Source organism: Tamandua tetradactyla, chromosome 25 (genome assembly GCF_023851605.1).
Source record: "Tamandua tetradactyla isolate mTamTet1 chromosome 25, mTamTet1.pri, whole genome shotgun sequence".
NCBI classification, from domain to species: Eukaryota; Metazoa; Chordata; class Mammalia; order Pilosa; family Myrmecophagidae; genus Tamandua; species Tamandua tetradactyla.
Window position 1 is genome coordinate 14876128 of NC_135351.1, and position 12888 is coordinate 14889015.

At 43.9% G+C, this 12888-nt stretch overlaps 1 protein-coding gene across 5 annotated transcripts in view; it reads right to left on the reverse strand.

Annotated features, from left to right (window-relative positions):
• ADTRP (androgen dependent TFPI regulating protein) overlaps positions 1-12888 on the reverse strand; it is a 94389-nt gene that overhangs the window by 55568 nt on the left and 25933 nt on the right. For 4 of the 5 annotated variants that reach the window (XM_077143686.1, XM_077143685.1, XM_077143687.1 and 1 more), the window contains 3 exons: positions 12457-12704; positions 1924-2058; positions 185-286 (listed from right to left, as the gene is read on the reverse strand). In XM_077143686.1, coding sequence (XP_076999801.1) covers positions 185-286; positions 1924-2058; positions 12457-12609 — 390 coding nt within the window. In that variant the 5' untranslated portion in view covers positions 12610-12704. Of the gene's footprint in view, positions 1-184; positions 287-1923; positions 2059-12456; positions 12831-12888 lie in introns of all 5 variants that reach the window. The other variant, XM_077143684.1, reaches the window with a different exon arrangement.

The following is a 12888-nucleotide window of genomic DNA, read 5'->3' on the forward strand; positions in this document are numbered from 1 at the left end:
ACAGCACTGGTTTTCATTCATTTCATACCATCACTGTGCTCTTTAAATAAATGGTGATGGTTGGAGGAGAAGGAGTGCAAGGCATGTTGGGATTGGGAAGAAGTTTGGAAACATAAAATACTTTGGAGTTTTTGGTACAGAGGCTATTGGCTTACTGTGTTCTCTATTTTCCCCCCTCACTCACCATTGCATGATTCAGCCATGCTGGAAAGATGTCATCCAGAACCTTAGGGTAAACGAGTTCTCGGTCATACAGAAACAGTATCCAGAATGACAAAAATACAAACTGGAAAACAGAACACAAAAAGAGCATCGTTAGGTTTTCTTTCCTTTTCTTTTTTTTTGGCATGGGCAGGCACCAGGAATCAAACCCCGGTCTCTGGCATGCCAGGCAAGAATTTTGCCACTGAGTCACTGTCGCACCACCCTAGGTTTGTTTTTAATCAGAGCTTTTTAAAATTACCAAGGAGGCATGGTAAAATAAAAATAGATACTAGTTTTAAAGATATCTTACATATACGTTATCGGAGTGCAAAACAGAAAAAAATTGCCAAATTGCTATATCTATTCTCTCTGGGGATTCCTCTGTGTGTTGGAAAGTTAAAGGTCAGTTATTTGTTATCATGGCAGGCAAAAGAGCGTATGGATAAGCAAGGTTTGCAAACCATTAAGTCATTTCATTTTAACCAATGACTTTTCCCTCTCCTAAGCTTTCACCATGAGTGGCCTCAGTCTTACATTTTCCTTGCCCACACACTAAATAAGCATGGCAAAAGGAGCAGGAAGGTTGGGAAAGAAGAACTGACCAACCCCCAGCATTATTAATAGGAGTTGGACTTCTTCATAGCTCACAACTTAGGTTGACCCCTCTCCTCTTCTACACCTTGGATGACCTATCAAAGTGTCTATCCTCCTGTGTTACAAAGTCAACGCAGAAATGAAGAAAGAAAAGCAACTTTAATCTGATCTTCCTACCTTCTTCAGCTTCATAGTCTCAATTTCTAAGCTATAAAAAAAGAGACTCCATCATTAATAAAAACTTAGGCTTTAGAGGATTTATGGGGGCTGGGGGTGGTGAAATGTCCTGCCAAGTAGAACAGGAATGCCAGTACTTGTTCTGTTATCTGAGAGCTCATTAGTGTTTAGAGAGTTTCATTTTGCCTTTCAGTTAGAAGTGTCAATAATATAGCAAGTAGGACAATGACAGGTGGAAGAAGATAGTCTTTCTAATTATAGGTCCTGCTTGATCTCCATTTGTTTCCATTCTAGCTAATGAATGGAAACATGAACAGTGTCATAGAAATGTGAACAGGTTCAGCAAACAAACTGATGGTCCCTTGCCTATTTTTGCCTCTTCCCAATGTCCATTCAGTCAACAAAGTGAATGAATACCCACTGTGGGTTCTGTACAGGTTATTTCAGACAGTCTGTCTTTCTCTCTTCAATTGTCCTTTCCATGTGCCAACTTTGAAGCTTCTCATTATATCTTTCTCTATATGTAAATTATTTTTATTTGATGGTTTTCCATTGCAGAATTAACATATGCTTATTGGAGCAAGTGAAATAGGATGTAAATGGGAGAGTTAGTCATCTCCCTCCCCAGTGCCTCCACTCCCACCATCCTGATGGAACCAAGGTCCTCCTAGTTGTATTTTGGTCGAGAAAGTTCCTTTGAACAGCCCCTTTAGATAGCAATAAGAATTTTCAATGGCACTTTCACCAAGTTATGAAAGCTAGTGAGAAATTTGGGCTCTAGTTCCTCCAGTCTCTGGGCAATGCTTGCAGTCCCCTGATAGGACATTTGTTCAAATGCAGTTGTTCTGGTTTCCCACTAATGGGCTCCTTGGCAGCCTTGCTACCCAGGAGAAGTGTTGGCCCATATATAACTGTATTTTATATTATGGATGCATCTTTGCAACTTACTGTGGATATAGGAAAAGCCAGTGTTGTGAAAAGCAGGTCTCTAAAGGCAGTTATGAACTGGATGTCTTTTTTCCTTTTAATTCTTTTCAGCACATCATCCAGGCAGACGACCCCGAAGAAAACGGCCTGCAAGAACTAAATTCATTACAACAAATGAGGACATTTTCATTTGCTTTAATTAATACATTCTTCACTGACGTAAAACTCCATTCCTCCGGGAGCAATGTTGATTTGAGAAGGAGGGGGCTGTTTGGCTGTTTGGGTTGAAAGCCAATTCAAGGGCTGGGCTTCCAGTTCAGTGGGCCCTGACCTTGTTCGCTAAAACTGATTGAGTAAAGTCATTTAGGGGATAATAATGTGTACAGTATTTAGTGTAATGGACTTAAGCTAAAATGAAAACGAAATAGTCAGCTTAAAAGAAGACTATAATGAGATGGATATCTTGGCTCACAGAAGTGGGAAGAAGTAAATAAGCAGTACAAAGGCAGAAGCAGACACAATGGTGAGCATATCCTGACCTCTTTCAGGGAAGAGAAATTAAGCAAGACGCCCAGTGCTGAAATATTGTTCGGAGAAGCCAGACTCAGGGTCAAGAGAGTTGTGAAGGAGCTCAATGCTCTCCTGAATGAGATGCACAAAATGGCGCCCTGTTTCTCTCTGGGAGGAGCGAGTGTGCTTCCCACCTTAGGAGGGAATGCCTCAGGTACTACAGAGAAATGGGTTCTGGCAAGTGCCTAAATTCTGTTACAACCCTGAGGGCAGGTAAAATGGAAGCAGAACCTTTTTCAAGGAAATAATACAACATGTAAGGTAAGCGTGGAGTATTCTTTGTTTTGTGTGAACCCATGGCTTCTGACTTAAGGCCTAGTAGGTCACAGCAAGACAGAGTGTGTGCTTGCATTGGAATCCATTCTATTCCCTGAAAGCTTTAGAATGATCCCTACCTGAGAGGCCACCTGGATTCTACTCTCAGCATTTGACCCAGGCAAGTTCTGGAAACTGGGGAGCTGGGCAAAGATAGATCAAGTCTGCCTGTGGGAAGCCTGGACTCTGGGAAAGCTCTAGCAGAGCTGGCTTCACACCCCTGTCTGGGCCAGGGGGTGGACAGAGAGGCCACATGGTGGATGAGGTTGGCGCTCATCCTAGGGGATCCATGAACCTCTAGCATCAGCATCACCAGGGAGCTTCCAGAGAAGCAGCCCTTGGTTCTGCCCCAGTCTATAGAAATCAGAGCCTCTGGGGCCCAGGAACCTGTCTTTTTAACAAATTCTCCAGGTGATCCTTTAATAGGAAGGGGTTAGTCATAAATTCATCATTTAAGATTCGTATTGTCATCTCAGAGCTGTAACACCTGGTGTTTATGGATCACTTGTTATTGTCCCTGACATTGATCTCAGTTTTTAAATCTCACAGAAACCTTATGAGGTAGGTCCTGTTATTAACCCTTCCCCCATTTTACAGATGAAACTAAAGCCAAGAGAGATTAAGAAACTTTCCTCAAATCTCATGACTGGCAAAAGCCAAAGGCAGGATTTGAACTACAGTCTGATTCTTCAGCCACATTAAAAAAAAAAACAAAACAGCTCAGGGTTCTAAGAGCAGTTCAGATAAAGATCAAAGAGAGACAATTAAAACTTCAAAAAATACTGAAGCCAGATTCCCACTCCCAAGATTCTAATTTGGTCACTCTGGGGTGGGGGTGGGGGGGGCTGTGGCAGACTAGACATCGGGATTTTAAAAATCTCCCCTGGTGATTCTAACCACATGCAGCTAAGGGTGAGAACCATCTGCCTAGAGGAACTTGCATTTGGAGATTCAGACCTGGCAGTCTAAAGAGAGAGCAGGTAGGGGGGGATACTTGAGTCCTCCTCGAGGTGGGATGAGATTGCTAGAGAGAGAGAGAGAGAGAGAGAAGAAATAGAGAGGTGAAAAGCCAATGCTGGTGGGAAATGCCCTCCTCTAAGGGACCGTAAGATGGGGAGGAGACAGCAAAAGTGGCAAATGAGATGAGAGGAGATGGGGAAGAAACCATGAAGGTACGGGTCCAACTCCAGCAGTGTTCCTGAAGAAAGGGGGAAGGAAGCATTCCAGGAAGGGGCTGGGTGGCACTGTTAAATGCCATGAAGGGCTTGCCACCCAAAGCTTTTCATTATTGTGGGTAATTCTGACATTAAGTCACTAAAGGTGCCTCGCACTTGCACCTGCCTTGCATGGAGATTAGAAAAAGCACCTATATCCCCAGCACCCCTCTTCTCACCCCTGCTTTCTGCTCCAGCAGTACAGGCCACAGCAGGCTCTCCCTGAGTTGGGAAGAGCAGGCCGGGACCCAGATGAGGAGGCTGCACTGTTCCATCAGCAAAGAATTAATCAGGAGTGGAGTGTCTGCCAGGTCTTCCCTCTTTGGGGAGAGGAAGCTGCCACCCAGAGTGTGAAACCCATGTGATGGCTCTCCTGTGGGGAAAGCTTCCTAGAGTCATCATGAATCAAGCTTGTCCTGACTTTCTCCTGCCTTTTCCAGTCACAGAAGGTGGAAATTGGACTGGGGGAGAGAACACATTACTCAGAGCCTCTGTGGCTTCTCCTTCATCAGTAAAATTGGCTCGGCACAGCAAACTTGCCAATCACCTCTCCCCCTCCACCCCCCTGGTTCACGCATTATTCACGGCCCGGGCATATACGCCACATTGTACGGATGCCAACTGTACGGGCGTGGCAGCTTCATCTCCCCTGGTCTTAACCAGCATTGACATGGAGCATTGGAAGCCACTAGGAATATTTACTGAGCCCCCACTTGTGAGTTTACAAGGAGGGAGGCCCTAGGGCGGTATCCAAAGAAACAAAAAGGCAAGTGCCAGGGCATAAAGTAGCTTGGTGAGTAACCTGTGGGTCACAGCTAGAAGACTGGGAGAAGGAGGAGCCAGCTCAATGGGAAAGCTTCCTGGAGGTTGCCTATGGGCAGATTGGCTCAGCTGACCTAATGAGCAACTGCAGGCTCATTCTCCAAGGACAATATAATCTTTTATACCACACCCGCACAAAGAACAATCTGGAGGGACAAGACAGCAGCGTTAAAATAAGATAGTGACAACTGACCTTCTTTTAAGGATCTTCCAACAAAATGACTGTCACATTTTTCAACAATTCTGGCTCCCCAGGAAAGCAGCGTTAATGGTGTCTTGTTCAAAGTTTATGTCAGAGCTGCTGCTCTCTGACTTATCTTTTCTACCAGTTCTTCCCTAGTTCCGCTCCAGGCAAGTGCTTCCTCAGTGACTTTTCCTGACACAGTGCTGTTTTAAATTATTAGCTCTCTCATTTCTTTTGCTAATTGAACAACATACCACCTGGGACGGGGCTGAATTTACATTTTTTTTTTTAAACTAATGCAATTTGAGAAATGGTAGCTAGAAGATATTTAACTTTTACATTCACGTGTCCTCACAAGACCCACAAAATCTTGAATCATGGAAATTTCGCCTTTCTAAGTCATCAACTTTGTTTCCCCGCCTTTAGGCCAGAACCCTCTGAAAATACCTCAGGAGATGAGAATTTCTTGTACGTAAAAAATAATTCCAGAGAGGGAGATTCCACAAATTTCCTGGCAACATTTTATAGCTCTCGTCAAGTAACCCAACCCCTAGCTCAGCACTCTGGGCCCCACCATGCCGGTTGGGACTTTCTTAGTCTTCTCCTCCCTATGATGCAACACCAGCAGTAGGAGACTGTTCCAGAATAAAACAGCAAATGCTGACTAACCGTGATGAGTATTTTCTGTAGGGGTGATGATGAGGGTGGTGGAGTTTGGTGTGAGTAGAAGGGAGTCTTTGTCAATTAACTGTGTGCCTGTGTGATAGATTATTTCAACAATCATTCCAATGCTTTTAGTTTCAGAAACTGAGATAGAAGAATGAGTTAAAGAACACAAGGAAGGAACAATTGGAAGAACACAAGATGGAATGATGAGGGAGAAAAAGAGAAGAGACTAAGAACACCGGGGACAGGTTGGAAAGAAGAATCCTAAGAATACTTGGCCAATGTCTTAGACTGATGACAGCCCCAGCTATGGGGCAGGGTATCCTGCAAATGGGATGGAACTCCCTAGAAAGTATCTTCCAGTTAGGACCATGCTCTGGTCATGCATTCACCAAATGCCTGCGAGAGGCCAGAAGCTGTATTAGACAGTCCAGGGAAGGCTCTGTGTTCACAAATCATAGTAATAGTAACAGTAACAATATGAAGAACAAGGAGAAGAAGGGAGGGAGGGAGGGAGTTGCAGTTTACTATTTTATAGGATGATGTAAATCAGATTCCCAGGAAAACAGGATCTGAGATTGAGATCTGCCTGCAGGGGGTTGGCCATTGAGGAATGCCCTTTAGAGCACCTGTGAGAGGAAGGGAGCAGGACTGAGCAGCAGAAAGAGCGGACATCCAGTGCAGCTACACTGGAGTACTTAGCTGACCTTTTGAGGAACTTTGGAGCTGGGATGGCCGCTCAGAGTCGTACTGGAGCTGGGCCCTTGCAGCCCAAATTAACGAGATATTGGCTGTAGCAACTCCCAGGAAGGAGCTGTAAACCTTGGTGGAGGCAGTTGCCCTCTTGCCAAGGGCAATTCCAGGACCTGTGAGCCATCAGCAGCAGGGGCGTGAGCACCTGGGTCTTAGGGAGATGGGTGTGTCTCCGCAGTATCCACTACATATGAGAAAATGGAGGCACAGAGAAGTTAAGTAATTTATTCAGGATCGTACACCAAGTGAGTGGGAGAACCAGGATTTACCCCCAGCCAATCTGGCATCAGATGCTGGTCCTTTGGCCACCAATCTGTATACCATGTTAAAAGAGCCTTTGAAAATGCTGTCATGGTTGTTCAATAAATTATAGTTATTTTATTATGGAGGCTGGTGGTGACAATTCCCTTCTGTCTACCCTCATCCTCTCAGCTATCAAAGAGGTAAAAACAGAGGCCTTAAGTACTCTGTGGAGCAAAGATAGATGTTTTTCTGACTCTGCTGAGCTTACGACCTCCAAAATTTAATACATTAACCTAATAGTGGAAATGAAAGGTCAGCCCCAAGAATTGAAGTGGGTGCTGTAACATGAATGGCTCTCCATCTTTTCACCACTCACAGGCTGCCTTGGAGTTGGGACCAAAGCAAGGTCCTCAGAACCCACTTCCCAGCACTGCTTTCCAGTCCCCCAAGGACTTTTGTGATAATATTGCCATTGTTTGAGGATAATGAGGTCAGATTTACGAGGCAAAAGGAAAGGTCAAGCCTCTACTGGCTAAGGGGGATGGGAGAATGGGGTAGCCCCCACTGAGAATCTCCCCTGGAGATCCCAGCCATGCAGCACCACCTCTAAAGAAGCTTCAGAAGGCATTTATTTTTAAAAGAGGAACTCCCCACAAACTTTATGGCCTCTGCAACAGTTATATTGTTGTGGCTCCGGGTGCCTGGGGCCAGGGGCTATCTCTGGCTGGGAGTGGAGTGGATTGGGAAGAGGACAAATGGCCTTTGTGGAAGACTCAGGCATTAGTGGGCCTGAGCTGACAGGAACAGCCTGAGGATGCCTGCAGCACTGGCTGGTCTCCTTACCCACCTTCTGGGGTTCCCCATTAAGCTATGACTCACAGCCCCTTGGCAGAGCCTGCAGCCTGCCCCGCTAGGACAGATGGACCCTGAGTCTGAGGGCATACCCTTGTCCCTACCTCCACAGTCACCCGCTAAGCCTGAGGAGTTTGTCAACAGTCTGAGTAGTGACCACAGGCTGGGGCAGAGAGGGTCAGCTGACTGGCTCCCTCTTTGTGAGACTCACTCATTTTGTTCCCTACTCCAGTCGACACAGAATTGGCACCAAGACCTGAAGTCAGGGCTGCTGTGGTGTCTGAGCCTGGCAGCAATAGCAGGATGTGCTGGTTTGAAAGGATGTATGTCCCCTAGAAAAGCTGTGTTTTAATCTAAATCCCATTTCATACAGGCAGAATAATCCCTATTCAAAACTGTATGTTTGAAACTGTAATCAGATCATCTCCCTGGAAATGTGATTTAACCAAGAGTGGTTGTTAAACTGGATTAGGTGACAATGTGTCTCCACCCATTTGGTGTCTTGATTAGTTTCTGGAGTCCTATAAAAGAGGAAACATTTTGGAGAAAGAGATTCAGAGACAGCAGAGAAGAACAACATAGCCACGAGAAGCAGAGAGTCCACAAGTCAGCAACCTTTGGAGATGAAGAAGGAAAACGCCTCCCAGGGAGCTTCATGAAACTGGAAGCCAGGAGAGAAAGCTAGCAGATGACACCTTGCTCGCCATGTGCCTTTCCAGCTGAGGGAGAAACTGTGACTGTGTTCGCCATGTGCCTTCTCACTTGAGAGAGAAACCATGAACTTCTTCGGCCTTCTTGAACCAAGGTATCTTTCCCCGGATGCCTTAGATTGGATATCTCTACAGACTTGCTTTAATTGGGACATTTTCTTGGTCTTAGAACTGTAAACTAGCAACTTATCAAATCTCTTTTTTAAAAAGCCATTCTGTTGCTGGTATATTGCATTCTGGCAGCTAGCAAACTAGAACACAGGGGAAGCAGTGGTTCAGTCTCCTCTAGTTGGTCCTCCTCTAGTTGGAAGAGAGAGCACATGGCTTGGGGAGACACATTTGTAAAGAGGGTGATAGGCTATGCTTGCCAGAATTCATCATCCAGTGCTCAGTGAGGGGACAGATGTCCCACTAAATAGCCCTCATGCCTGCAAAGATGAGATACCTCAAAGCTCACCACATCTCCCATCTTCTCCTTCCATTGTCTAGCACTTACACTGTGCCCATGTGATATTGAGTGTTCCCCACATCATGCTGTGCCTAGGTACTTATTCTAGTTAACTAGCTGCCAGAATGCAACACACCAAAGACAGATTGGCTTTTAATAAAAGGGTTCTTCAGAGGAAAGGCAGCTAATTTTCAACTGAGGTTCGTTCTTATGTGGGAAGGCACAGGGTGATCTCTGCTGGCCTTCTCTACAGGCCTCTGGGTTCAAACAACTTTCCCTGGGATGATTTCTTTCTGCATTTCCAAAGGCCTGGGCTGAGCTGCGAGTGCTGAGATGAGGTATGCTGAGCTGCTTGGGTTGTGCTATGTTGTGCTCTCTCATTTAAGCACTAGCCAATTAAATCAAACATCATTCATTGCATCAGGCACGCCTCTTAGCCGACTGCAGATGTAATGAGCAACAGATGAGGTTCAGGTACTATTGGCTCACGTCCACAGCAAAAGAACTCGGTATCTTCACTTGGCCAAGTTGACAACTGAATTTTGTTGTTATTTGACAGATGCGGAAATGGAAGGCACAAAGAAGTAACTTGCTCGGCATCACAAAGTCAGTGAGAAGTGGAACTGAAGTAGCATCCCAGGCAGGCTGGTCCAGAACCTGTGCTTGTGACCCTCCTAAAGAATTGGCTGCTTCTTCCCTGGGGCCAGTTTGCTTCCTCATTCATTGGAGACTCACATGTCCTCTCTCCTTTTATGTTCTTATGTATTACGCAAGAATTGGTCAAGGAATCTAATTCTTCACGGCACCCCACCACCACTACCACCAATTCCAGGAGTACTTGTATTCAGCTGGACCCATCTTAACCTATTAGGAAACATGACATTAAGTCACACTTTCCAGATGACACCTAACAAAGCTCAGCCAGAAAATGGCCACACTTAAGGCCCTTCTCCACTCAGTCTCAAGAAAACAGAAGATACCAAAAGAGACTCTTGCACAGGAATGCAAATAAAACTTAAGTCAAGTCAATAAACCAAGCCACCAGTTTTTATTATGGGGGCTTTTGGTGCCTGCCCCAGTGGCAAATTCAGTGCAGACTAATAGAATTTTAGATTATGCTAGGAGCTAGGAGACAGACTCCTGTTTTTAATCCCTTTCAGTTGATTGGGATGTTAAGAGTAACATGTGGGGTAAGCTAATTGGAATTTGGCCACTATTATGTTAAAATATCATAAAAGAGGAAAGAAAAAAACTATATGCAAACAGAGAAAGAAAGAGTGTAAACTTAGAAGAAGAAAAGAGTCTTATGAGAGAGGGAGAGTGACTCATTAAAATCTTATGCTCTGCTATGGATCTTAACTAAAGAGGCTTTGAATGCTGTCCCCAAGATTGCTGTGGATTTTTCCTAATGAAGGTTAAACTGCTGCTTCTGAAATGCTCCAGCACTTCTCTTCAGGTGATGGTGCCATCTTATCTGGTGATGTAACTGTGCTTTATTTTTGAAGACTCTTTTAACTACTATCTTTTAATTATTTTCTTTAGTTAATTTCCTAATAAAGTCTGTTTTTATATCACTGAAAAAAAAAGAGTAACATGTGGGGGAATTTTGAAAAAATAAAAAAAAAGACTGCATTGTACATAGTAAGCAGAGACATAGAGATGCTGTAAAAAACACAGAGAAAGGAAAAATTGGGGCTAGAGTTGGTCAGCAAAGATTTTGGGGGAGAATATGGGATTTCAGGGGGCCTATGAAGGAAGTCTACTTGCAGGTATTTCGCTGGAGGACATCATGAGCATTGGGTAAAGAAGAGAGAGCAAGAAGCCTGTGGACCAGCAATGGTGAGGACTGCTGCCTTCCTGCAGAAGAGACCAGCCTTCCCAGGGAGTAGAGGTATTGCATGTTGCCTAGACAGGTGGACTCTTCAATTCAGAGTTCAGATTTTATTCCATTAGGTAGGAGACAATCACTGCAGGTTCTGGAGCAGCAGACTACATTTCTCGACCCAGACCATAATATTAAAAACTAAACTAAACCAAGCAAAAACAGTGCTTTGGGAAGATTAATCTGGAATTTGAATGGATAAGGGATGGATTGGATAAGGAGTGGCCAGTTTGGAGATGATATTGTCATCCAGTTACAAATAATAAGAGCTTGTAATAGGAGATGGCTATAAGACTGGGGAAGAAGGAATGAATGTAAGAAACTTAAAGAAAAACTAAGGGGGTGCTAGGGTAGTAGTGGGTGCAAGGATAGTTCAGTGGTAGAATTCTTGCCTGCTATGCAGGAGACCCGGGTTTGATTCCTGGCCCATGCACTCCCAAAAAGATAAACAAACAAGAAAAACAAACAAAAACAAATTCAACAAATCGTGCTGCAATAATGGGATACATGGAAAAAGAATGAAATGTGACTCCAGCCATACAGCATACAAAAAAATAAAAACTAATAGGATTTGGTAGCTGATTAGTTAGTGAAGCCAAAAAGAAGAGTAGCACTAAATATCTTTGGCAAGTGTCTTTTCCCACTCTTGGAAAAGTGAGAGCTCTGCGGCTTGCAAGTGAATTAGAATTAAGAAGTTACACTAGACGCCGTGAAAGGGCTTGTGGGAGTAGGTGATAAACATGTCCTTAAATACACTCAGTGCGGGACTGGACTGCCACACTGCAATTTGAATTGCAATTTTGGCCACAGACAACTCTCTCTTCTAGCTGATGACTTTAAAGCAAACAAAGGTACAAAGCCATTCTTTGCTGTGATTCTCTGGATCCACATAAGTACAAAAATTAAAACAAGCAGTCACGTTGATATTTTTAATCACACTAAAGCTGAACTTAGAGCTCAGATCTTTCTGGTCCAAATTCAAAAGGCCATTATTTATACAAGTAAAATGGCAAAATGGTGGCATTCCAGGGCTCTTCAATCTGAACTTAGTATCCTTTCCTTAGTATTTCCGAATGTCACTTTTTCTGACCATGCATAAGCTCTTCTTTCCATATAAGACTATGATTCCAAAGGATTGGAATATTTTGTCCAGTTTCTGAAATCAGCGCCCTACCTTTTAATCAAAAATCTCAAATATTTGTTTGCAACCCCCAAAGATGCCCCACTTGCATCTTTTAACTTTAAAAATATTTTTACATAGCCCCAAAGGACTTTTTAAAAATATATTTTTCTCCCATTCATTCACACTTCATTCATTAGAATCCAAAGGGTTTGGAAAACAAGCAGGGATTATATCCTGAGATTGGTTTTTAAATAGTTTAAAATATGTATTTGCCATTCGGTTGGGTGATTTGTCCTTTAAGATAGAGACTGAGCTTATATAAAATTGGAGTGGGATCTGAAGATGGCAAAATGTGTTTGCTTTTCTTAGAAAATCTACTAGTCTGTGTGTGCTTTAAAATGGCATAATTCCGCCATTCGAAATTGCACTTCCTACACAACATACGCCACTCTGCCATCTCCTCCCAAACTTCCCCAAGTAGACAACAGCTAAAAATCCCTCCTGCATTTGTAGCCAAACCCATGCTGAACTCATTAGTTTGGGCCTTTAGTTTGGGTCAACAGAGAAGAGTTCCAGGAGGAGATTATTTTCAAAAGAGCGTTTTGACAATTAGCAAGCACAAGATGTAGCTACAGAAAATGTCCAAGTTGAGTTTCTCAGAGCAAATTATTAAGTAAAAGAGAAGGCCACAACTCACAAGCAACAAGAGAAGAGAAATAATGGAACTTCGCATTAACGAATGTAGGAGCATAGATGGGACCATGTGGCTTACCAGGTTAAGGAATGTCAAGTACTTCCACTGGCCACCATTTCGAAATATTTTGGATTTCCGTTCATCCCCTCCTGATTGTGAGATGTAATAGTTGAGGAAAATATACCAGCTCAAAACAAGGAAGTGGTATATGCACGTGGAAGCCCTTGTCATGGCTAGTTCTGAGCAGGAACCACGAGCGTCTCGAGGAGCTTCTTTGTGCAGTCTCCCCGTGGGTCACAGCTGAGTTCTTACCGCAGGCCCTAGAGCTGGAACACACAATCCTCAGGGTTAGGCTGCTGGGGTGGAGAATTCTGATATGAGCTGAACTTTCTCTTCAAGGCTCCTTTCATGACAAAACTTGGAGAACAGGATTACTGCTGGTTTTCAGATGCCTGCATTTAGAGCGGGGGATAATCTGTAGCTTTGCATAAATTTCAATGTTTGGACTAG